Source organism: Platalea leucorodia, assembly GCF_965183815.1.
Source record: "Platalea leucorodia genome assembly, chromosome: 5".
Classification (NCBI taxonomy): Eukaryota; Metazoa; Chordata; class Aves; order Pelecaniformes; family Threskiornithidae; genus Platalea; species Platalea leucorodia.
In genome coordinates, this window is record NC_138827.1 from 49,512,384 (window position 1) to 49,538,768 (window position 26,385).

General features: G+C 40.0%; 1 protein-coding gene across 2 annotated transcripts in view; it reads right to left on the reverse strand.

Moving 5' to 3' along the window:
- The window catches only part of PRRC2C (proline rich coiled-coil 2C), a 77,692-nt gene that overhangs the window by 39,169 nt on the left and 12,138 nt on the right, over positions 1 to 26,385 (reverse strand). For both annotated transcript variants that reach the window (XM_082314232.1, XM_082314231.1), the window contains exons 3-16: positions 17,141 to 17,308; positions 15,739 to 15,916; positions 12,471 to 12,577; positions 10,097 to 10,234; positions 7,830 to 8,065; positions 7,375 to 7,454; positions 6,263 to 6,396; positions 6,092 to 6,179; positions 5,669 to 5,810; positions 4,569 to 4,643; positions 3,178 to 3,823; positions 2,189 to 2,358; positions 1,310 to 1,556; positions 14 to 227 (exon numbers count right to left, since the gene is read on the reverse strand). In XM_082314232.1, the coding sequence (XP_082170358.1) occupies positions 14 to 227; positions 1,310 to 1,556; positions 2,189 to 2,358; positions 3,178 to 3,823; positions 4,569 to 4,643; positions 5,669 to 5,810; positions 6,092 to 6,179; positions 6,263 to 6,396; positions 7,375 to 7,454; positions 7,830 to 8,065; positions 10,097 to 10,234; positions 12,471 to 12,577; positions 15,739 to 15,916; positions 17,141 to 17,255 (2,570 nt within the window). In that variant the 5' untranslated portion in view covers positions 17,256 to 17,308. The remainder of the gene's footprint in view (positions 1 to 13; positions 228 to 1,309; positions 1,557 to 2,188; positions 2,359 to 3,177; positions 3,824 to 4,568; positions 4,644 to 5,668; positions 5,811 to 6,091; positions 6,180 to 6,262; positions 6,397 to 7,374; positions 7,455 to 7,829; positions 8,066 to 10,096; positions 10,235 to 12,470; positions 12,578 to 15,738; positions 15,917 to 17,140; positions 17,309 to 26,385) is intronic.

Sequence of the window (26,385 nt, forward strand, 5' to 3'; positions counted from 1 at the left end):
AACTCACACTTACCTCAAATCGTCAGGCTCTTCTAACACTTTGGGAGGAGAACTAGATTGCTGAGATTCTGCATGGGGGTACGGGTCTGACCCCCACATCATGCGGGGCTCTGACAAAGGAACAGTGTGCTCTCTTGCTGAGCGAGCTATATGTTCAAATGAATCTGAACTAGTTGCTGATCCCTCTATCTGGTCTCTTCTCATCAGTGGTTTGGGAGGCATAATTCCTGTGACAGATTTAAGTTCAACAGTTGAAACCAGTTTAACATTAGCAAAGAAACCTACCTAAAGACAAACAAAGCTAATAAGGAGGTACTGAAGAACACTATTCTCTCTCCTCCGATCTCTTTTCCTCTGTACCTTCTGTGGTTGAAACCAAATGTCTATTCACTGCCAGTTGACCTCAGAATGACTAAATCATATTCACCACTAGTACCCTATGTACCAACAAAAGGAAAAGCTGTCTGCTTCCACTATAATGGGACGAACCAGGTCTGTAGACCTGTAAACTCATGGATGAAGTTTCTGATGTAAGATCTGAATGGCAAAAGGCAAGATGAGTGTACACACAGGTGTTTTTCTGTACTCTGTTAAGAACTCTGGGTCCTTTTTTTTTTTTTTTTTGTAACATTTTAAAGAAATTCTACAGTTTTCACTGTCTTTGCTTAGCCTGCCATTTCCTCTGTTCATTCCTTGCACTCATTCAGGATACACATTCCCTTGCTCATTAGCTCGATAAGTATCTCTGTTACATTACATGCCACACTTTTATTATTTATGCACAATAGCTTTCCTAACTGCAAGTCAGATGGCCATTCCACAAATTCGAAAGGACTTTTTAGTGCCAAGAATCTGAAAACACAAATTAGAGGTGCTAATACATAACATAAAAATAACAAAATTTCATATTTTTTTTAATAAGCAATGTAGTATCAAGTGCTAACATGTAACGAAACACAAATGGTAAATATGCTATTTTTCTCAGTTCAACCTAACTCATGCCAGCTTTAATATCTGTAAGAAAGTAAGGCTTATGCTGACATTCTCAATACATCCTTAACCGTCACTAACATGCCTGCAATACAGAAGAAAGCTGTGATTTTACTTTACAGTCAGAGATATACATTGACATGTGACTATCATTTTCCAGTATTACTAAAATCTATTTTGTCTCAAACAAGGAAATAATGTAGTTTTCTTTTAAAAAAAACCCACCCATTTGCTGTAACTGTACATAGTGCAGTTAGGGAAAGACTTCTATTTCAAATCCAAGGAAGTTCAGCAGTCAAAAAATGCTGCCAGATTTTACCTGGATGAATAGGAGGCATATCCATTGCAGGTCTTCCTGACATCATTCGTGGGTCCATGTAAGACTGCATCATAAGCCACCGTGGATCAAAGCCCATTGAAGCTAAATGCTGAGGATGTGGCTGCATGGGCTGGTAAAGGGGTCTATGCTGGGGAGGCGGGACAGGGCCACTAGAAGGCTGTGAGGGAGCAGACTGTGGAAGGACCCCTTGCTGTTGTTGCTGCCACTGCTGCTGTTTCATTTGCTCCTGTATAACAGAAAACAGTATTACACAACTTTTTGTTAAGATGAAGACTTGAGCAGAGTTCAAATAACTCTTGGAAACAAGAAGTACAGTTATCTCCAGGACACTACGCATTCTGAAAATTAATGGCAAACATGCATCAAGAAGAACTAGGAGAAAAGAGGGAAAACCAGACTGGACAATTTAGAATAGCTACAGTTTTGCTGGTGTTCAGCTGAGACACAGAACAACCTATACTTCATGCACTGCATTAATGCAAAGTGTTCTTCAGACCATAGGACCCAAGTCCAAAGTACATTTGTGAGTGTCACACCCTTTAAGGAAAAGCTGCAGAAACAATGATCATGAAACCCCAGGTTCCACAGGTAACCAGAGGACAATGCTCTACTTCAGCAACTGATGCAAAAATGGCCAGTTTTAAAAGCCTCTCTTGCCTTCTGCTCACTCACATACTTTGCAAGTGACAAGAAGTGTTTCATGCAGAGCAATTCCTGCCAATACCACAGATGTTATAGAAGCTGGAAACCAACAACTTAGGCTTTTTGAAACTTCTATGGTCACGTTCTTATTCAGAATGAAGCATAAGACATCATTCTTTTAATGAACTTCCTTCTTTTAATGAACTGGTTAGTTACCTGCTGCCTCTGAAATCTTGGTGGTAATGATTTCTGGAACTGTTTAGAATAGCCTGAGGAAACAGCAGGACGAGGCTGAGATCCGGAATCTGGCTCACTCTCATGAGTCACTGGTGATATCTCTTTCTCATTCCGACCACTATCTTGTCGGGTAAAGACTGCTTGATCTTCTGGAAAAAAAAAAAAAAAAACAACCAACCCACACATGGGAGACGAGTGAATCTTCCAACTATGACAATTTCACCAGAATGTCAGATAAAGGATGTTCTAAAATGAAAACAGTCTGTCTTTTCTAACCTTACAGTCTTAGTTTTCAAAACCAATAAAGGCAAAAAAAGTTCAGAACAACCCCTCAAAACAGAACAATTGCTGTTAATACATCTCTCAGTGTCCCTTTTAAACTCAAATACACTGGGTAATCAACCATTTAGGTTGTAACTATTACATGATTTAAGAAGTGGTGTATCGATGCTACCATATTACATTTGAATCAACTTTTTTATGAACCAAGGTTTGGTTTTACAATCACTTTTATCCATTTCAAGGATAACACAACCTTATTAAGCATAGTCTAACAGTTCTCTTGGGGGATTCATGTTCCACTACAAAATACACACCAAGTTTAAATACGTGCTCTTTGCATCTACTTCTCTAGGCTTTCTGAAAGAACAGAATAGCTGAAATACTTTACACTGTTTTTTAGCTACATGAGTTGCTAACCCTCCTTTAGCAAGAAAAGAAAGCCTGCTTTTCTTTCTGTATACTTCAAAGTCCAGCCTAAATCACAGAGCCCAATTTTTCCTTTCACGTTTTGATGAGTTGGGCAAACAGGTCTAGCTAAAAGGACAGTTAGCAGCTGTAATGTGCCAGAAAAATAAATGGTCTAGATGCATTAGGTTAATTAGGTATGCAAGTTAGACTCCTATATTACAACTATGGTCTGTGGCTCAGCTTTAAGACAGACAACTCCTACTTGTGTGCAAGCATACCTTTTTCTTCCTTGTTATTCCTAGTTTCACTTTCTTGTTTTTCTACTACAGGTGTTGCCACAGGTTCTACAGGCTCAGGAACCTCATGTGCTGGTTTCTCCTCTTCTTTCTCTTTCTCATTCTCCTTCTCTTCTTTCTCCATCTCCTTTTCTTTCTCTTTCTCCCTTTCTTGCTCTTTTGCTTTCTCCAGTTTTTCTTTTTCTTCTTTTTCCTTTTCCTTCTCCCTTTCCCTCTCTTTTTCCTTTTCCTTCTCCCTCTCTTTTTCTCTTTCTCGCTCTCTCTCCCGCTCCCTCTCCTTTTCCCTCTCCCGCTCCCTTTCTCTTTCTCTTTCCCTTTCCCTCTCCCGCTCCCTCTCTCTCTCCCTTTCCCTCTCTCTCTCTTTCAGAGGGTCTTCCCGGGGAGGTTTTGTCACGCAGCCAAATTTCTCATTTAGTCGTTTTAGCTTTTCAGCACAAGCTGCTTTTCGCTGTTCTTCCATTCTTCTTTCTTCCTCTTCTCGCCGCTTACGGGCTCGCTCAACTGCAGCAGATATCTCTGACTGCTGTCTTCTCCTCTGTTTCCAAATTTCATCTTCATCTGGTACTGGTTTAGGGGGAAAGGGTCCCTGCCTTCCAGGTCCTACCTGGCGATCAGGGGGAGGAGGGTGCTGCAATATTAAAATCAGTTACGTCAAGTTGAGCATGTATTGTATCAACAGCCAGCTGAAATATTATATTTAACTATTTGTCAACACATGTATTTGCATGGCACCTTTAAAAAGCAAGATTTGGAAGAAAAAGAAAGCCCCCACCTTCCCGCTCCAGTTTAGACTCATGCAACCTGAGCTCAGAAAGAAGACGCAAAGATTCAGTTGGGCTCATGTCCCTTCTCCCCATCACTAAGGCAAAGTGACAGCAAAGATGACAAATATCTTTTAGATTTGGTTACAGGCTGCTCTAAATCAGAGACTTAGGGCAGGTCTCAAACAAAAGTCCCCCAAAGAGCCAAAGAAATTCAAGGTAGCTCAGGATAAGAGATTTTAATAAGGACTGTCGAAAATTGGTAAGAAACTACTACATACACATTTCATTTGGGACTTCATCTCCCCATCTGCCTCAGCAGCCAGCCCTCCAGCACTGTTCCAATGTCCCTGTCCTCTCTAGTTCCCAAATGGGGCTGGATAACTGAAAGCTCTTGAAGTTCTCATGCATTTCATATGCCACTTACAAGATGGGGCTGCTTTACACAATTAGCAGCACAGCTGTGTTGGGATCCCATTCGTACTGGCTCCAGGCACTACGATCATTTTACTTGTTAAAGAAAAGGCTTATCCTTATGTGAAGCATATTTTTACTTTTCTTAGTCTAAAGAATTTAATTCAAGGAAATAAGGACAATTCTAATCTTTCTTACCGGTGGTAGAATAGATTTTGGATGAAGAGCAGGACCACCTCTTTCATGTATAGAAGGCTGTGCTGGACCCCGATCCTATTGGATCAAACATAGCACTAGTGTTAAGCAAGCTCATAACAACAGTCAAGCTGACAAATTTTAGATTTACTTTTTTCTACTGCATTAAGATACTACACCTAGTGAACTATCTGCATATGACACAAATTTGCATGCAAAACAAGGGCAAGAACATTTCCACTTTATGTACTGAGAGCTAAACAATTACTTTAAAAAGTCACACATCCAAATTTCAGAGTTTATGTTACTGCACTGTTTTAACTCTGATTCAATGTAGCAACAAACCCTGAGAGACAACAGGATCTTTATATATAAAGTGCAAGTAAAACCAATTCAAGATCTCCCATCTTCACTATTACTGGTGTCAAGAGAAAACATTTCTGGGAAATTTTCAGATAAAGTCAACAGTAGCTTTTCCTTAGGAAAAAAAAAAAAAAAAAAAAATAGAGCTGAAGCAGGCACAGCAAGGTTGCCACCCTTCCTCTACTAGAGAATAAACCAAAACCAAAAATGGTTGAGATGATGAATTCTACATGGTCTGTATAAAATCTATCCACCTGAGATGTCAGAAGTCAGCTGACACACTACTGCTAAGTTGCACTGAAGAAAGTGGGTCACGACACCAAAAAACCCACACACACCCAGGAAAAATGTGTGGCCCAACTGGGCGCTATTTACTCTCTGCCACTATAAAACATGATGGACACCAGAATGGCTTCATTCACTGTTAGAGGGATGAACAGACGAGGGTACCGAGTTAAAGCGTTCAGTTGAGTCACAGTAACCGACACGAGAGATCTCACCCCCTCACAACTATGGATTAGAACACACTAGATAAAGATGTGCTATTTTTATTTTGTGACAAGAAGCAGCTAAGTTGACTAAGCAGCACCCGATCAGTTACCACAGCTCAGATAAGCAGTAGCTAATGCTTTCACTCATGTTCATAACCTTAATTGACCCAACACTTTGGAAAGACACCTGAGTCGGACCTCTCCTGACAAGGCTGTTGCCAGAAGACCTGAACAGAACACCACACAAACCTGATCAAGCTGAGAGCTTTTGCCATAAGACCCTTTGGTTGCTGCTGTGGAAACCTGGGTGGCAGACTTAGCACCTGTCTGTTCTTCTCCTTCCTTCTGGCCATCAGGACTCTGGGAATCTTTTGATGGTGTTTGTTCATCGCTATGTGCAAAGAAATAAGAAAAATGGAAGGTGTACTCCACACATGTATTTGGTGATTTATCTTCTATCCTCAATGTCAAGAGTGAAATTTTCTCACAGCAAGGATAATTTCGATTACATGCCCAGCTGACTGGAGTCCACAGGCAGTTATGCAATTTAATATGGTATTAAATGACTGGAATAAATGTTATTGGAATGAGTACTTGCACTCATTTCATTCAACCTTCCCAAAAGCTAAGCTAGTTAAGTGGCATTCACCCCAACTGGCAACACTAACTCACCCACTTTCCTTCTCTTTTTGACTGCTTCCTTGCTCATCATCATCACTGAAGTTCAACTGCTCAGTGTAATCCACTTCACTCTGAGCACCTGATACATAAAGAAATATTCAATTAATCTTTCAGAAGGATTCTATGTACAAATAACAGAAACCATTAGTCTGACGTTCTTACCTGCCCAGCCTTCATCAGCCTCAGCATCTAGATTATCAAATTTATCAAGCTCTTTAAGTTCACTAGCACTGAGAATGGATGGGCGCTCAATAGGTTCTGAACACCATGAAGGTGGTCCTCTTCCCCTTGGCCCTCTAAAAAAAAAAAAAAAAAACAAAACCAAAACAAACAAAGAAACAAAGGCCACTGTCACTATTTATCCAGCAAAATGACTAGATAAAAGGTCAACTAGTACGACACTTATTTCCAGTATACAGTTCTCTCAAATACAGTATAAACGTGAACTATCATGCACATGTGCCACTATTATAGTTCAAATAATTACGATACACTACCAGATGGTTCCTCATGGAAGAGAAAGATTAGATGCTATAGCCTTGCTTGCATACTTCACAGACAAGCCAAACATCAGCTGACAGTAGAAAACCACATGCCTTGTAACTTTTAATCAACACACTGCATAGATCTGGCATCCTTCTTATCACCAATTTATCCATCTCGGAGATATTTCTTTATACTTTTCATGGCTTCCCACTGTCAAAGGTTCTGTACCTACTCCTATGCTCCAGTTCTCCCAGTCATCCCCCTCTCAGCCTTTCTGTCCTCTTCCTTACCCCAACCACAGATCACCTGTCAAAGTTTGTACCCTACTGCCTATAGCATCCCCTATTTCCTCATGCATGTGCACAGCCATACTCAACTATGGAGAAATGCACAGAGGAGGAAAACTAATTTTATAATGCATTACAGTTCTACTTTAATGGGAGAGCAGTAGAGTTGAGAACCAGGAATTAACTACTTTGATTATAACAATGGAAGAGTCCTTTTACAGGGAAGATACTGGTTGAAATTTCAAGTGTGTCCCCAAGTGACTCCTGATCTTCCCAATCAAAAACCCTGTAATGTGCAGAATTCCCTCAAGTTTTGCAGTTGAGTTGTCAAACACAAACCACTCCATGGCACTACTCCACACAAGCCAAACTTGTCAGACTAACCAGTGGCAGTTCTTATGCAGCGTGTAATCATAATCAAGATACTCAGTGCAATTTTTTTTCCCATTGAGTCACAAACAAGAGACTTCATACCCACACAACATTTGCAAGGTTTCTTACCTGCTAGGCTCAGAATTGGGAAACCTTGTTGGACCTTGCATGGAAGGAGGATATGCCATTCTAGGATACTGATTAAACATCTAAGAAAGGTTTAAAAACAGGAGCCATTCGTTAAAAAATATCATTGCATTAAGCATACTGAGACCATCAAAGGAGTAACAATGGAAGTAAAGCAAGACTCTTCACTCAAGACAGTTTGCTTAATATCACAAGTGTGACATCCAGTCACCAAGGTGGAGTGATTACAAGTGTTCATCAGCTCCTAACAAGTTCAAACTCAGTGTAGCAGGAGCGGCAACAGGTAGCCACATCCTTTAAGGAATTAGTTGCAATCTCGCCCTTCTAGCAGAACTGCTAAACATTCTATGGAGGGAGGAGAAAGGGGCATAAGGAAATCACACTAGCCAATAATCAATCCCTGCTTCTTAAAAACTTTTCATGTAACCATCACTTACATAAGGTGGCATCATCGCTCTGTACTGAGATGAGATAGGTGGTTGCTGCTGGCCATTCAGCTTGGGCTGAGGGACCTGTGGTAACCGCACATCCCTCTTCTCTGCTGCCTTCTGGCCATCATTTTGTTCTGCTGGTGTAGCATTGCCATCTTCTTGTCCAAGAGCCTTAGCTTCTTGGTCCGTTGGAGAACTGGGCGAGTTGCTCTTATTACCACCTTCTTTCCAACTAGTAGCATCTGCATGGACAGAATCAGTATGAGAAAAAACAAGAACAGACTTTATATTACAGATTTACAGACAGGCATGATGAAAAACACATTCTTCCTACCCAGTTTTCAGTGACACGGCTATCTGTGCAGATGTACGTTCATATTTGGTACTGAAGCAAGCAATGGTCACTTGAGAAAACAGAGGTGTTTTCTAATCCTCTTCAGCCCTATATCCAGCTGTGTTCCTGAAGTTTAAATTTACAGACTGCTCTAGTTGTCCTACTCTACTTTCCAAAACACAATGCAATTTAGGAAAGATACTGATAATAGCACAGGAGAGAAAACAGATTTAGCTGTTGTAAGTGAGCTACTATTGACTCAGTGTGAAGATGCTGTCAACGGAAAGATCAAGCTTCTTAAGCAGCAAAGGCCTACCACGGAACTCTCAAGCAGCTCAAAATGACGTATACCTGCACATTATCTTTCTAAGTGAAGACAGGTAGCCAGAGTCTGACTTGTATCTCTATCTGATAAGGATGGAATAGAAGTGACGAGGGCTGTACTTGTGGGTGTGAATGTCTAGCAAAAAGTCCAGGAAAAGTAAGACATTTTAATGACCTATCACTTGTGCCAGGCAGTCCATTCATTTATGAGTTTCTGCCTACAGAGCATGGGTTAGGACAAAAAAAAAAGTAAACCTAGCAGCAGTGCTCAAATCCACGGGGACCAACAAAGATTCACAGACAAACACTGCAAATCATGTTCCTTTGGGGGCGCAAACTCTTTAAGCAGTGTTAAAACTATGCTCCTAAGTATCCATTACAGTTCTTCTACTTATCTTTGCTGGGGAGCACAGCTGCTAAAGGGGCAGTACTTGCCAAGCTCGTTTAGCTTTCTGCTGTCAGACCTCAAAGAAGGGCTTAATATAGCATGTACAGTGCTGACTAAAACTATAACTGCCTGCAGGAGGCTGGAACAGACATGTGTAGCTATTTTCCTAATTTGATGTTGGACATCTCTCCAATTTCTTGACAACTTATTCTTTACATCAAAACCAAGTGAGGACCTGAGCAAGCATATGGCCTCAGTCTGCAGGACCTGATTGAAACAAATCAAGGAAAATTGATGCCTGTAACACAGAAAGGAGTTAAGGATTCCCTGAAAGCCCAAGCCCTCTAAAAGCAGTGGACATTTTGTCTATCACTGGCACAAGATAGCGCCACATACGGTGCAGGAAAGGACTCCTAGTCCAAACTTCATCAAAACCAAATTTTTGAGGAAGAACGGAATCTTGTTTCTCACTGGCAACAGGCACAATCCCAAATGCCTCCCCATTAAAAGGATCTGGAGAAGCAATACACATTTCTTCACCGAGACATGTAAAACCAGCACTGTTATGGTTGTTTTCACTACATCTAATCCCCCACAGCTGAAACAAATCCAGGTAGTCAGAGCACCTCAGCCATGAGCTACAGATGCCTCAGCCTTTCAAATCACAGCCCACTCTTTCGGTATCCTATAGATAACACTTCCTATTCAGGGTTTTTCAGACTACTCTCATGAGTACTAAGCATTTGGGGACAACCCTACTGATGCTTTATATAATTAGTTAATATTAGGAGATATCTTTAAATACATATTTTAGCTGTTGTGACATCTAGCAGCTGGAAGTAAGAAAATTCCAGTATTGTGCAACTAACAGATGTTCCTCAGAGCACAAGTGGAGTACTGACTAGGTTGGGAAACTGGAAAGTGAACTGCACAATAGGATTAAATACCCTATTTTCCACACACCAGGAACACAGTAAAGCAGAAGAAAGCCTCCAAAATCTGTTTCTTCTGTGTAGGTGTGTGTTGATTAAAACAATCAAACGCTTTAACAAACAATCAAACGCTTTAACAAACAATCAAACGCTTTAACAAACAATCAAACGCTTTAACAAACAATCAAACGCTTTAACAAACAAACTTGTTTCACACAGGGTGCAAGTAATCTCATAATAAATGAGTTCCACACAAACCCATGTAATTTCACAAAAATTTATAGCATATACTTACTTTGTGGTCGCAAATTGGGTCCTGAACCATGGAGCTCTTCAGGCGCATCTTTCTCTTTGCCTGACTTTTCCTGATCCCCAGCTGCCGGCAGACTGGGAAACTCTTGCTGGAAGTAACTATTTACTTGAATAGCTGGACCTACACAGTAAGGTATTCACAAAGTCACAACTTTCTGTAGTCAAAACAGTTCAGAAAGTGCTAAAAGCCTGATCATCCTTAAAAACTGAACATTAAAGCCACATCAATTTACTGGTAACAATTCACATAAGCAAAGAGCAATCCTTGTAAAGCATTCACATTTGCTACCAAAGTTGTTGAATTTACTAGGCCAACTGTCACACCTGATGGGGCCAAGAAAAATCCAGAAGCACCAGAGAGCAATAAAGGACAACAGAACAAGACTTAACACAGGGAGCACCTGAAGCTCCTCAGCTCTGTTAGCACTTTTTTGTTAATGGACATTGGACTCTTGACATTCTTAAGCAGCTACATCCAATGACTTGCTCAATGGGACTGAAAACCACAGTCACACTAACCAGATGACCTGCCAGACAAGGGAGCCTCATCAGAGGTCCTCTGGCATGCAACATTAATGTTTTATGAATCTTGAAAAAATGCTTTCTGCTCAAGCCTTCACAGTGACAGCAACAATGTTTTCATTGCAAAGTAACAGCATCCTCAGTGATCAGCTTGACAGCAGTTAAGCTATCAACATGAAATAGCCAGATTGCCAGCAACAGTTCAGAAAGAAGTTAAAGAATTCAAAGGTGTTATGGTAGCAATTAACCCTGACTCTTAGCCAATGCATGAGCTGAAAAATACCTGCTGCCATTACATTTTTAGAAGTCTTTCTACATGGCCACCAACAGCATCAGAGAAAGATTTAGTCTTGCCTCACTCAACTGAGGTCTTCCAAGAGAATGAGGCAGCCATCTGAATGACTGCTGGAATGCATACAAGGCATCTGGAAAAACTACAAGTTCCACCAGCCAACTGCAGCTCAGGAAAGCATGAGCACAACAGGTGTATCCCACGTTTCAAACTGAGGAGGACAGCAAGCAGCTGATGCCAATTCACATTCTGTATTTCTTCTTGGAACAGCAAACCCACAACTGCATTAATTGAATGAAATGAGGGTGCCATCTGGGCTTGGCACACAAGCTGCCATGGTAACTACAAAATAATTAGCTAAATGCATTTTGAAGCCACTGAGCCGAATCACTATTTCCTGTGTCATACAGATAATCTTAGCTTATGTAGAAAGGCTGGTATGCAGATCACTTTGCATCAGCATTAATTCCTTTTTTTATTCTAAAAAACTCCTGCAAAAGCTTAAAGGGGGAGAGTTCTTATATTTAACAATGAAGGAAACACTGAACATTAGAGAGGAAAGCAAGAAGTTGAGCATCTAGAATTGTCACTTTTAATACTTACTGAAAAAAAAAAAGGCAAAATCATTAGACATACAATGTTAATAAACTCCATATAATGGGTTAGAAGTTACCTCCATGCAATTCAGATTTTGCTATTCTAAGATCTCTATCTGGAAGAGAGCTCACTACTTCAACTTGGAAGCCAAAACTCGATTTTATAGCCACAGAAAGGTTGCAAGTCTCAAATTTAAGGAACAAAACATGCCGCAGGTTATTTTTCATAATGGAGACACAGGAATTCTAAATAACCTCTCACTCTATGAGCAATTTAAAAAAATCTGTTGAAGATTTAGCCCTGATCTTACATCTGTAATGAAAACACTCAAGCTAAGATTCACACTGATGGAAACAGTTCTCCATCCTTTCATACAATTAAGTTAAAAAAACCCCAAAATACACCTTTAATGCTTTTCCTGGAAAAAACCCTACTTGAACACTATCGCTTTGAAACCAAAATAACCAAGCAATCTATAAAATAAAGGGAAACGTATTGCTGTAGCAGTCATTTAAATAGAAGCAAGACTACACACATTTTGCACAAAATGATCCAAAATTATGACTAGAATGACCACTAACTGTTTATGGTTCTCCTTCCCATGCCAAAATTGTATGCATTGTAACTACTGACTGAGATTTTTCCTCCGCACCATAGCCATGTTCAAGATCTTACACCGTCACCACCATTTCCCTGTCAATCCAAAAGAGGTGACTATGCCAGCCCTTTAAAAAGCAGTTAGGCCTGCCGCTAAATCAGGCTGGAGCTCACTTGAGTGACAGGGGACCAGCTCACCTTCTGGCCAAGAAATTTGCTTCCACAGCATTCGTAGCCCCAACTGGCCCAGACAAGACTCAAACGGTTTGCTGAGTCTGGGGGTCTCTCACAGCAGCATTCATAGCCTGCTAGGCCAGTCAAGAACCACTTCACCTTGAACATCACTTACCATCTTGTCCACTTGGTTTGGTGTTGGCCCACGATTTGGCAACAGGAGCTGCTTCTGGAGGAGCAGGAACAGCAGGTTTTGGCTGTGTCTGCGGCACGTCTGGCTGTCTGGAATTAGAGGAAAAGCACTTGTGAATACAAGAGGGTGAGCACAGAATAAGATTGTCAGGATTGCTACTGCAAACAAGTGAATGAAATGAGGTAGCTATGCAGCTGAAGAACCAATAACCACTTTTCTGTAGAAAAAGCATTTTCTTTTATAAAAGGAGTTGTTATAGTAACAGTTAAAAATTGGAATAAATTAGCTAATTCTTTCAAGAGTAGATTTCCCAAAGTGGAGAGGAATGAATGAAAATGGCTGGGCAGAAAATGCAGTCAGTCATGAATAGAATGATAACTTTTGAAGTAGTCTATTGGACAATCAAAACCCAATCAATCTACAACCACGGAAGGGAATAATTTGGAATAATGTTCTCTTGCCTCAGGAGTTGAGAGAGGAAAGCACTTAAAGACCACCATGAACTGAGAGAAAGAAGGCAAATATACATCAAAAATTATGAAGTAAAAGGAACTGATAAGGAAAGCTAAAGACATCATGAAAAAAAAATTATGGGTACTGTGAATTGGAGCCCAGAAGTTTAAGTCTATTAAGAACAAAGTCTCAATTTCACCATCTTAACAATGAAGAGGCAGACATTTACTATAAGCACTCATTTTGTCCAATAAAAAACCAGGCATATTCTTGAAGATCTTTCTAGTCTACAGATTCAGTGATGTTGTTTAACTTCTCTCAAGAATGGCTATTTCTGAAATCTGCATATTCAGATAAGACTCCAAAGCATTAGTGTCTACGAGTCAATACCTCCAGCTCAGTACTACTCATTTTTGATAAAACATGAATTATGGGGCAAACCCGGTAGCCTAGGATCACTTTATTAGACCAGTAAAGAGATAACTAGTGCAATATCAGGTCAGTTAACTTACAAAAAACAACTGTAAATGCTTTAAATAGATCTCAAAGTAATCAAAAATTTCTGAAGACTGCCACTGAGAAGTTAGTTCCATTTAGGTTCTGTGATGATCAGCCCAAAGCACTTATACGGTAGTCTCAGAAATGATGTAGAAGTAAACATCACCAAAAAAAAAGACTGCTGGGGAGAAACACACTGGCTTCTCACAAGGATAATTGAATGCAATTTTGATTTGTTTCCACAGATTATCAGAACTAAAAAAAAAAAAAAATCTCATCTCTTCAGTTTCCACTTAGTTATATTTTCTTAGAGCTGCACATTTTCTGAACAGACTTTGGGGAAGCTGGAACTTAAGTGGCTGTGCTCTGTCACACAGAAGTGAAACACAGAACAAGACAGTTAAGAGATTGTATCTTGCAGTTCTACTGTTTCAAAACCGAGCCCATTTAGAATTTGAGTTATCCAAACACTGTCCTGTAGGTGTACTATTTGATAAGGGAAAGAACTCAGCTTGATGTTAGCTGAATTAATCAAATCAATACAGGACAGGCTGCACTATCCAGGAAAAAGGGACTGAGGCAATACCCATAGGAAGTGACAACTTGGGAAAGCAGCAGAAAAAAACCTTCATAAATCACAGGCAACAACTCACTCATGTGTTGTATCACTCCAATGCAGTGATACAAGAGAAAAAGAATTAAACTAAAGCAAGCTGATATCAAGATGTTACCTTTATCCACAACACTTGCGAGAGGAATACCAAAACACTTTACATGTAAACTGCAGCATTTATAAGCATGCTGAAACATTGGAGAAATATAGCAGTAGTTATGAAAATGGTCTGAAGACTTGAGCAAACCCATTAGATGGTCTGAATTTTGGAGAATCTACTCATGGCCTGGGCATACATACCTGTTCTGGAGAATGAGTCCCTCCCCCCACTAGTTTTACTTGTATGTGGTCTTTGAGGCCTTTATCAGAATAATGCATGTGAAAAGACAAAGGCAAACACCTTCCAGTTGCAGACAAGCGATAGCTATTTATTTATTTTTAAACACAACATCAACTACTGGAATATACTTCTAACACATGCAGCAGGTGAAGATGCAGATAAAGTGTGTTTTAGTCAAACACGAAGATGCAGACGAAGTGTGTTTTAGTCAAACAAGCTACTGGCTCAACACAGATTTAACCAAAGTGTAAGTGACCTTGAAGTACAGGAAGATGTTGTTAAAGTACCATACAAAACACTGGGCAGAAAACTGTCAACTTGTAGTTTCATAAGCTTAAAATAAAAAGCTAAACACAACTGTACACTCCTGAAGTCTAACAGCTTTTCAGAGAGATGTCAAAAATTGACATTTAAATGTAGGAAAGTATACAGGCAGAAAGAAAGGGACAGCAAGAAGGGGAAGGAAACCTTTAATCATCTTTTGCTTTCAGAAGTGCTACTGACATACAACCAGTGCCTCTATCTTCCAGTGTTTTTTCAGAACAATTTATATGTCAAAGAATAAACACTTAAAACCCACTTCTACTTTTGTAGTGAGAATTATATCCTATTTTAAGCTTATATGGCAAAAATTTGCTTTAAAATACTTTCTAATCAGGTTTTTGGAAAGTTTTAGTCTCTATTTTCTTTACTGACCTCCTGTACAAGTGTCAAAAAACACTTAGCAGATGAAACTGTACTGAGCATGGGAAATCATGTTATACACAGTATACAGCAGTGCATTATCGTCACCATCACTACTATTTTGTTTATATCACATATTGGGGGAGTGTGAAACTGCAGTGTAAAGTTTAAGACAGAAGATTTTTGTAAGTCTGTAGAATTTATGGCATACTAACCAAACAAATTAAAGTGCAAATATTATGAACCATTAGGAAAATAAAGCAGATTCAACCAAATGTATCCAAACCAAGAAATTTTGAGCTTTCCTGGCCATACATCAGCACAATCACATTAAATTAAACAGATTTTTGCATACTGTTATGAACTTGCAAGTTATTATTTAGCTTAGCTGCTGTGTACCTAAGGGTTCCTCCTAGAGTTTCAAGAGAATTTTAAGGCGATTACACTGATCCTACAAAAAACGTGCTATAGTATTTCCTTTAGCAGCCAACAAAACTTACACAAAGGTAGCCAATTATTAGTGGTGCTACTTCCTCTCTGGTAGCTATCTTGAGGACTGTCAAGTCTAGCCAATTTCTTGCCATGCCCTGCCTAACCCTACCTGTCGGAAAACTTGAGAGATATGGCACAGCAAAACCACCCTGATGTCATTAGTCACTTACTTTTCTTCTTCGTGCTGTTCTTGTTTCGAAGCCCATCCTGTGCCATCTTTAGGCACAATGTTCACATTAGGGTCATTGCCTTTGTTCTCTGCCTTGAGACTGGGGAGATTAGCTGGGGGAGGCATCCTCCTTGAAATAGCAACTTTTCCAAGACTCTGTAATCCATGGCGTGCGGCAACTGCATGCCAAAACAGAAAGTGCAGGTTAACAATGCTGTTTAGCCGGTAGTGTTCACGCAAAGTTGCGTAAATCAATAAAAGTGTTTTGCAACAAACTCAAAATTTAGGAGTATAAGAATCAGAAATTCAAAATTCTTCATAGTTTAATTTAAAAATACAAGGGAATTAGAAATACTTGGTTTGGGAGAACTTCAGTACTTTTTGAATAGTCAGTCACTATGGTTAGCCTATTCCAGAGATTAAAAAGAATATATGGCCTCACCTTTACACACAATACTCAGTGACAAAAAGCTAGAGGAGCCATTTAAAATACGATGTTCATGTCTTAATATCCTTTAACATGTTGTCAAGCATCATTCTCTTGCTTCTTTTGGAGTTTAATGTACCTTGATGAGTCCAGGTATACCCACATGGGTCCAGCCCATTTCTTTTTTGCTGCCAGTTTCAGTTGGCAGATGCTGCTCTTGCAAAAACATTCCTACAAATTGCATTTACTCCAGACCACAAGTATGAAAAAGCAATATGAAGCTAACATATTACACAGGACATTCAACCTACCAAGTAATCAACTCAGGTGAACAAGTACAAGATACTACCCTAGGCATGTTGTATCATTGCAAACATCTCCGTTTCAACCTTTAAAAATAATACTATGGCAAACTTTAACAAAGGTTGAACACACTTCCCCTCTTTCACCCCTCAATTTAGGCAAGTATGTCAAATCAAATTCAAACCCTTTAGAGTGTCATTCCCCCCTGGTTCTCAATCCAATCAATGATGAAAAAGCAGGCCTAGAGTGGCCTTATTTGAAATATCATTTCACTCAGTGTTTGCCTGCAAAGCAGACAAAGCACCTGATCTGAAAGTGAGCACTGCCTTCTTGTTAATCAAACACCTCCAATACCACAAACGTTTTCTGAAATACGGTAAAAAGCACAGCTGGGGCATGGCATGTCATATGCTGATAACAAGTTGAGATTGCAGCTATAAAACAGTTTTTATTTACCTATATTCTACTTCCTACTAGACGGCAAATGCTCTCTCCCTGAGCCGATACTCTTGTTTAAAGCTAACCAGAAACTGTAATCAGCACTGCTTTCCAGAATTCTTCCATTTAACTGTTGCATCAAGCAGTTAAAAAAAATCTTGCTGTGCTCATATACTTTGCAGTCTTAATACAGTAATGATGAAACAGAATGCAAAACTAGTGTCAGTTTACTCACCTGTGGTTTTCTGAGTTTCCAGTGACTTTCCCTTGTAAGTATTAAACAGACTGAGTGTTGCATACTTTGTTTTTCCATCCTTTGCTTTTGTACTCTGGCCTGACTTTTCCGACATTTCGATGGAAACTCATCGAGTCTGGTACCTCCTGCTCACCCCTCAAAATTTGCCTGAAAACAGCAGAGAAGTAAAGCAATTTGAATATAAGCCAATACTTAAGACAGAGTTCACAGGACAAAAGTGGACAGCATATTTAACACCATTAGCACTGTTTCATTTAAGCATACTGGAGATGCCATAGAATACATTAGCTCCAGAAACCCCAAGCCTTATGTAACACTTGCACTTTTAAAGTTTTTCCATCTCTACAATTTGAATACTACAAAATCAGGAGGGTCAGCATTTAATTAATATCAAACCCTGTAAAAGTGGTAAATATCATCCATGAGTCCACTAAAAAAAAAAACAAACAACCAAACCAAACATACAAAGTTTCCACCAGCTCCCACTGGGGAAGCTCAATGACTTCACCCAATCCCAAAGCCAAGTGCTGATATACCATTAACTGTGGTACAGTATTTCTGGAATTTGGTTTTTTTCCTCCATTTAAAATCATCATGAACTCAGCAACTGGAGAAATTAAGTACACCGAGTCAGAAGTTTTATCAAAACTAGGAACACAGTATATTCAGATGGGGGGGTGAGAATTCCTTAAACCAAGAGTTACACTATTCTTCTTGCAGCAGTAAATTACAGGGCTGTTAGATCAGGTCATCTCCCTCCTTCCCTCAGAATAGCAGGCCTTGAGAAAAAGAACCCAGTAATTATCACTGACACTTCTCTAGAAGTTCTTAAGAGTTCTAGAAGTTCTGCCAGAGTTGCTGTTCATCATCAGGCAGGAACATAAGTGAGCATTCACTTAAACGGAACATGATTATATAGTTGATTTATCTTAACACTCAAAAACCCTACTACCCTCCTTACAATAACAATTTTTTTAATGTATTTCCATACGAATTCCAGAATAGTTACGTATGCTCAAATACTCTTATGTTTCATTCTAAAAGGAGATAGCAAGAAGCAAGACATCCTGCCCAAACCCTCTGGCGATCAACAAACTCTCTGGTCAAACTCACAGCCTCAGAAGATCTTCAAAAGGAACTTGATTCATGTGCAAGGCACTCGTGTATTAAGAAGAGTCTGCATGGACAAGCAGTCTAAAGAATAAAGCACTTACTTGGTCATGACAGACATTAACTAATGTCAAAACATCAGGGAAATTTCATTTGTATAGGAATGATAACATTCCCACCCTCCTCTGCCTTCTACCTCAATTTACAAGACATGATTGAAAAGATTAAGAAATGAAGATGGCAAATAACCTTGGGACAGTCCAGCTTCAGCAAGATTTGGGCCAGATGCTATTCTATTACAATCCATGCATACTGTTGCAAAGGGGACAGTCTTCAGCTTCATACAGGGCCACATACATGGCTAAGAAAATATCCTCCCCTCTCACAAGGAGAAAGCAACTCCCAGACTTTTTTGCCAGGTTGGTCAGCATTTGGCTATTGGCGTGTTACACCAACAGCCATTCCTCGTGTCATCCAAAAACACAAAATACAGGATGGAAGCAGGGTGAACCCAGCCCACCAAACAGACCATGTAACTAGAACACAGACCTCAGATACGGCTGTTAGGCCATCCCTATCTATCCAAAAACCTACATATTGAGGCTGCAAGGTTTCACTGGAAGCCACAGCTCACTACTCAAACATTACAGGCACAGAGAAGGAAAAAACCCCAGCCTGATACACTAATTTAGACAAGCTTATCTTTGCAGCTATCAGTCAAGCAGATTTCAAGCAACCATTCACTGTTCACAGCTGCCCCAATACTTATTTGCAATTCAACAACATGTCAAGGTTTGCCCATTATAATTATTCACGGACACACAACCGCTTTCAGCTAGTCTGGAGACCTGAATCCAGGCAGACTAGTTTATCAAGCTGGAGTCCAAATCAGACATTAGGCCCCGCAATAGCCTCTTCTTCTATGAGGAAACTCAGTTTATCATAAGGTCTTCAGTAAAATGTCTGTGAAATAACCTGGAAAATTCTGTCCCTTCCATTCTCCTGTTACTTGCTGCTCCCAGACTTGTATTCATGATAAAGAGTCCACCACAATCATCCTGGAGCATCAGAGGAGAAGGTATTGGGCAGATAATTACCAGGAGCGCACAGGTGGCAAACAAGCTTTCAGATGTGCATATAACCATATCAAGTAATACACTATAATTACTTGATACTTAGCTATGCTCACGCACTTTCAAGTGAGAACAACTCATACACAGTTTTAATTTTCAGCCCAAGATTTTGTAAACAAGAAGCAGCTTCACAATGGTGAATAATGCAGAACTCGGCAAACAAAAAAAAAAAAAAAAAAAGGAAAAAAAAGATTATTCAGGTAATTTCTTGCCCCCTCAATTCACAAAAGCAGCGAAGCCCTAGCAGATGCAGGCAGAGCAGAAAGCACTTTGAGGATGGTTTAAGATAATGTTGAGATTTTGTAATACTTTCCAAAACCTACACCTCTGGTAGAGATCAAACATGGAAAAACTGAACTCTCTTCTTTACAGAGTAAGACAGAATTCATACTTGGACAAATCTTAATTGTAATCATAGAATATCAGGTTGGAAGGGACCTCGAGGATCATCTGGTCCAACCTTTCAAGCACAATCTAGACGAGATGGCCCAGCACCATGTCCAGCTGAGTCTTAAACGCATTCAGCATAGCAGTCAACCACTTCCCTGGGGAGATTATTCCAATGATTGACTGTTCTCATTGTGAAAAAATTTACCTCTCACGTCCAATCGGAATCTCCCTGGGAGTAACTTGTGCCCGTTACCCCTTGTCCTCACCATGTGACTCCTTGTAAAATGGGAGTCTCCATCTTCTTTGTAGCTCCCCTTTAAGTACTGGTACATGGTGATGAGATCAGCTCTAAGCCTACTTTTCTCAAGGCTGAACAAATCCAGCTCTCTCAGCCTGTCCTCACACGGCAGGCTTCCCAGACCCTTGATCATCTTGGTGGCCCTTCTCTGGACCCCCTCCAGCCTGTCCACATCTTTTTTGTATAACAGGGACCAGAACTGTACACACTATTCCAGGTGTGGCCTGACAAGCGCCGAGTAGAGAGGGATAATGACTTCTTTATCTCTGCTGGTGATGCCCTTTTTGACACAACCCAGCATCCTATTTGCCTTCTTGGCCGCAGCAGCACACTGTTCGCTCATATTGAGCTTCCTGTCCACCAGGACCCTCGGGTCCCTTTCCACGGAGCTGCTCTCCAGCCAGGTGGATCCCAGTCTGAGCTGCACTCCTGGATTATGTTTTCCCAGGTGCAAGACCTTACACTTGTCTTTGTTAAACTTCATAAGGTTCTTGTTAGCCCGCTCTTCCAGCCTATCCAGATCTTCCTGCAGGGTGGCTCTCCCTTCCAACTCAATTTGGTGTCATCTGCAAACTTCATCAGGCTACACTTGATCCCGTTATCCAGATCGCTTATGAAGATATTGAATAGTGTTGGGCCCAATATCGATCCCTGGGGGACCCCACTTGTGACGGGTTGCCAGTTTGAAAAAGAGCCATTTACCACCACCCCTTGGGTGTGGCCTGTCAGCCAATTCCTCACCCACTGCACAGACCACTTGTCCGGGCCATAACGCATCAGTTTCTCCAGAAGGAGGCTGTGGGGAACCGTATCATACACCTTGGAGAAGTCCAAGTAGACAACATCGACCACTCGCTCCATGTCAACCGAGCAGGTCACTTTATCATAGAAGGCCACCAGATTTGTCAGGCACGATCTGCCTTTTGTGAAGCCATGTTGGCTTTTCCCAATCACGTGCTTCATTTGACTCGTGATGGCCCCCAGCAGGATCCGTTCCATGACTTTCCCGGGGACTGAAGTAAGACTGATGGGCCTATAATTACCTGGATCCTCCCTTGAGCCCTTCTTGTAGACAGGGGTAACATTTGCCTTCCTCCAGTCCTCTGGGACATCCCCCCATCTCGATGACTTCTCGAAGATTATAGAGAGTGGCCCCGCAATGACATCAGACAGCTCTCTCAACACCCTCGGGTGGATGGTATCAGGGCCCATCGATTTGTAGGGGTCCAGCTCCTGTAATAATTCACGTACTAACCCCTTCTTCACTGATGGTGGGTCTATGTTTGGATCCTCCTGGATTTTTGTTCCCAACGCCTGGGATCCAACAGTGTTGGTAAAGACAGAGGTGAAGAAGGTGTTGAGAACCTCTGCCTCTTCAGCATTGTCGGTGACTGATTCACCTCTACTGTTTAACAGTGGGCCTATGTTTGCCTTCTGTTTCTGCTTGCAACTTACATACTGGAAGAACCCTTTCTTGTTATTTTTGACGTCTCTGGCCAGTTCCAATTGGCAAGTCCAATTGTTCTTTCTAGAACATTTGATAGCTTAAAGAACAGGAAGTGGTGATCATGTTCCCCCAATAATGCTTTTTTTATGTCAAATTTACAAAAATTGGTCTGCTCACTACAGCTGAGCTCTATGCCTTTTATAGTATTAAAATTTGTACTGTTTGACAAGCTTTTTCCCAAGTTACACTACAAAGAAAAAGAAACAGAATACTTTAAATTGATTAAAATTGCACATTCCTCAGTAATCTGGCTTGCAGAAAATAAATCAAGCACTGCAAACAGTGCTCTCTTAAATTAGGCCAGTCAACATATTCATATTTAACTAAGTTTAGACCTGATACTGGTTCCCAAAGAAGATATACTTGTGAAATTAGATTTTAGACCAGGTACTCAAGTCAGGGAGGACAAATCCTCCCTCTGAAGAGCCCATGTGGCCCTCTACAAACATACCTACCAGGTCACACATTAAACAAGCACCCAGTGCCATTAACAATGGTTATAAAGAGATAATTGCATGGTTTCAAGCCATATGAGATGTATTCAGCTCTAAGACCTTTGCCTTTTCACTCAAACTTTAGTTGTATATGCTACATGCTTATACCGGAGCATTGGAATCATTCCCTCAGTAGCACCACCTACAAGGTATTTTAACATAGGACATGTTTCATTTGTGCATACAATAGGTTGGCAAGTACTAGACTCACCAAGTGATTCCCAATTTGCCCTAATATTTTTATCTTTTGTTATTATCAGTAAGGTAGCGGTTAGTCTGAACTCTATTAGTCAAACCCTTAAAAGTGAAGTGCTGCTGTCCACTAGGTTTAGACTCACTGTCATATGAGTAAGAACATGAGACAACCATATACCTCTGAACAGCAGCAACATAGAAAAGATGTCAGAACTACTCACCAAAATTAAATAACTACCATGATAGCAAATAGAAGGACAGGCAACAGTACAAGCAATACTGGCAGCTGGCAGGGTTCACTGCACCATTAAGAAATTTAAGCAAGTCAGCGGTTCATTTTGAATGACTACAGTTACTATTATGAATAATTACAGAAGGCACAATGCTCCCAAAGTTCTGGAGCAAAGATTACCTTTCAACCACTCTGTAATGTTATCAAATAAGTTAATTGACCTCCTTCACGGTGGCTTTAAGATTTTAAGGTTAAAATTATTACTGTAATTTCTGGACCAGTCTATTTTTTTCAGAATGCAACTGGCTGGCTTATTTAGATCCTGCAATGAACTCAGAAGCATATGTACAGAAATTAGCACAGTAAGTAGCTGCCACAAGTTCTAGGTATCCTGGTCTGTGTTAAGGAATATTTACTTGTGCCCTCTTAGATACTTATAGTTGGTAGAAGAGCAAACAGAATGCAGTATATTCCAGACTGCAGAATCATATTTTTACGCAGACCTTTTCCACTAAGTTCCTAGCTCTCCTGATCATTTCAGAATTCCCCAAAATGACTTGTTTAGAATTTAATGATACTAGTTCATATGTCTTTAAACTATGCATAGTGTTCCGTTAGGACCAACTGCAGACTACAAGAGATCTTACTTCCACTTTGGAAAAAAGTTCTTATGTGGTTAAACAAGGAAGAAAGTATCACGTATTTTAAGGTCACTTTTGAGGACTGGAGTTCTAAAAAGTTTAAAACATCAATTCTCGTCTGGTTTCCTTCCTTCTCTCCCACCACGTCCGTTTCAGTATTTTCTAGTTTTATTATACACGTGAAAATACAGTTTTACATACACGCGAGAACAGAACAGCATTCCGCATAAGCTACACAATTTTGTTGTGCTGGTGAAGTACAGACAGGCATAGAAAGGGGAAGAGAGTTGTGTAAAGGTTCAGGTAGAAAGTTAGTTTCTTTATCCACAGTTTCGGCAGGGACAGATCAACTCTTACTATGGCTATGAGAAATAACTGTATTCTCTACGTTATTGTCTTCCAAGTAATATGTTTCTTTATATGCTTGAGGCACAGCATACACCACTCCTCACCTTTGGGAGGAAGATTACTATCCCCTGTATTTTTCAGGCATCCCATCCTAGCTGATGTAAGCACAGACGACCACAAGGCAAATTCCCTAGATCCATATTTTATACACTGTATTTTTAAACCTCTAGACAAAAGAAGTCTTTATTTTTTACACAAGTGTAACATGTCAAGAGACTTCTTCAGCAATATTACAGTTATTTTTTACGCAGTCCTATCTTCTTAAATCCTACACCCCACGCCTATTTAGCCTACAAGCACACAATCAGTTAGAACAGGTAACCTGAACAGTAGCTTCGCAGGATTTTGAAGCCTTAAAAACATTAAGTAAATACTAGAATAATTCACACATTCCCTATTCAACACAGCTAGGCTATCTAGTCCCTGCCGCCTCCACTCCAAGGGCTATATTTTGGCTAAATTTGGAGAAGGATGAGCTGGAATGACTCAAGGCAAAGCATACTATTCAGGACTCAAACCTGCTGAAGATTTCCTAGAACCTTCAACTCTCAGTGCCTCAAATGCCCATCTGTGAAGTGGGAAACAAAAAACACTACATGAAACTTTATTCATAACTGGGACACATTAGCACCTCTCTCAAAACAGAAAACAAGAAACAAATCCAGAAAGACTTTTCATACACTATTTTAAGCACACTAAAGAAAGTGGTTTAGGGGCAAAAAACATCATATACAAATTTGTCATTTGTATCCAGCCATAACTCCAGTTGTCTTAGAATAGCTTTGTTTCTGGCACAATGAAGAATGTGATTCTGGTAAGTTCTGGAACTAAATAATGCAACTGAAAAAATGAAGCTTTTTTGCCACATGCTCGATTGATGTTAAAGGTGTTCCCAAATTCAATGTTACTAATTTCAAAATACCATTGCGTTCAAACCCCCAGATAAATAACATGGCATTAAAAATTTCAGCTAGAAAGGAAAGGTTTCATTTCAACTGTAAGTCTGGCATATTTAGATTCTAGAACTTCACTGAAGAAGTTGCCTCTTAACTGTAAAACTTAAGCATAACCTGCACCTAGATATTAAATTCTGAAAAACAACCGTGTCATCTTCAAAGAGAATAATTTAGATCATTTGCAGAAATACAAAGCCAATTTAAAACAGAGAAACATAGGATACTGTGTTCAATGTACTGGAACCCAAAAAAACCTTCTTCGTGCTTTATTTGTAACCATTATCATTTATTTGTAACCATTATCATGCTTTATTTGTAACCATTATCAAGGAAACCTGTTAAATGAACACTCAAAAATATTGTGTAATTATTGAATACCTGGTTTTGCACAGAGAAGGCTGCACACAAATAACAAATGGAATGACAATTACATATACTGAGTTCACTTATCTGACATGGATGTTTATAAACAATACACACTAACAATTTCTTATTGATGACCTTATATTCACAACTTTCTAGTGCCCAAAGCATCATTCTGGGACTGATGTTTTCAGGCCCAAATTTTACTTGGGGGGGGCAGGGCGGGACGGGACGACGACGGACGGAAACCAAACACACACCAAAACATTTTGGCCATTTATCCCACTATTAAGAATTCTTAATAGTTTCAGCACAAGTCAGTTAACATGACATGAAAACAAGCTTCAAAAACCTTCAGTAACACTTAAAGTCTCTGTCAAATCAAATTATCTAATAAAGCCACCTCTAAGGTCAGGATATCCCTATTTGCAACAGGGTTCATTGTCAAGTAGGTTGTTGCTAAGCAGGCTGAGAATTGCAGTAAAGATTTTAGGGACTTCTGAGCTTCTATTTCATGTACCTCAGACATGGCTCTATGACCTACAAGAATAGAAGCTCTCCAGATCTTCAAAGAGTTCTGGGTAGATTTCACTACAACTCATTCTTGAACAAGATCTATACTAAGTTTTATTTCCTTAGAAAGGCAGGCTAACACACATTTCCATCTTCCCCATCTCTAGATTTTGGGCTCACCAGTTTTCAGCAGAGCTTGAAAGAGGGTACACGATGCAAAGATTGCATTGATTCTATAAATTCTGTGAAGGTAGGTGGATGAGTAGGAAAAGAAAGCTGTTTTAATCACCATCTCTTCTGCACCCATCACCTCAGAGGAAAAACGGTAGCACAGGCCAATCCCTGAGGCTCTAGACAATCTATACAGGAGTATTGTTAATGGCCACCAAACGGAAAATCAAAATGAGTTTTGCTCCTTATAACCAAAGCACTCTGTCATGAGACAAAGCTGTAGCAAAGGAGGCATTGCTAGTTCTATCATTCTTTGAATTACTCCCCTTTAAAGCCTAAGAGAGTCTTTCCAAAACACTACCAAAACTAGATATGTCAGGTGGAAAACAGATCATGACAGAAGAAAGCCATTTTAGGACATTATCCCACAGATACATCTTATAAAAATGCAGTCTGTGGATGCCAGAAATGAGCATCCACAAATACGTCTGCATCAGTTCTAAGAGACACCTAACAACAGTCTAAATAGAGCTACTAAGCTAAGCAATGAAAAACAACCAAAATTAGCCACCCACAAAAAGTCTACACAGAAACTAACTTTACCACAAAGCATATGTTAGTTTAAACTAGCAATCTATAGAGCAAGCAAATCTTTTTCTGTCTTTGAAAGGCTGGAAGGCAGCTTGTTGAATTGTCTTCTGTGAAAAATACTAGTCACCTAGAATATGGCCTTCCAACAGGACAACCAGCAACAAACCACAACATCTCAGGGAACTTTTACGCAGAGTCTCTGAAGTCTAACATGGCACTAAC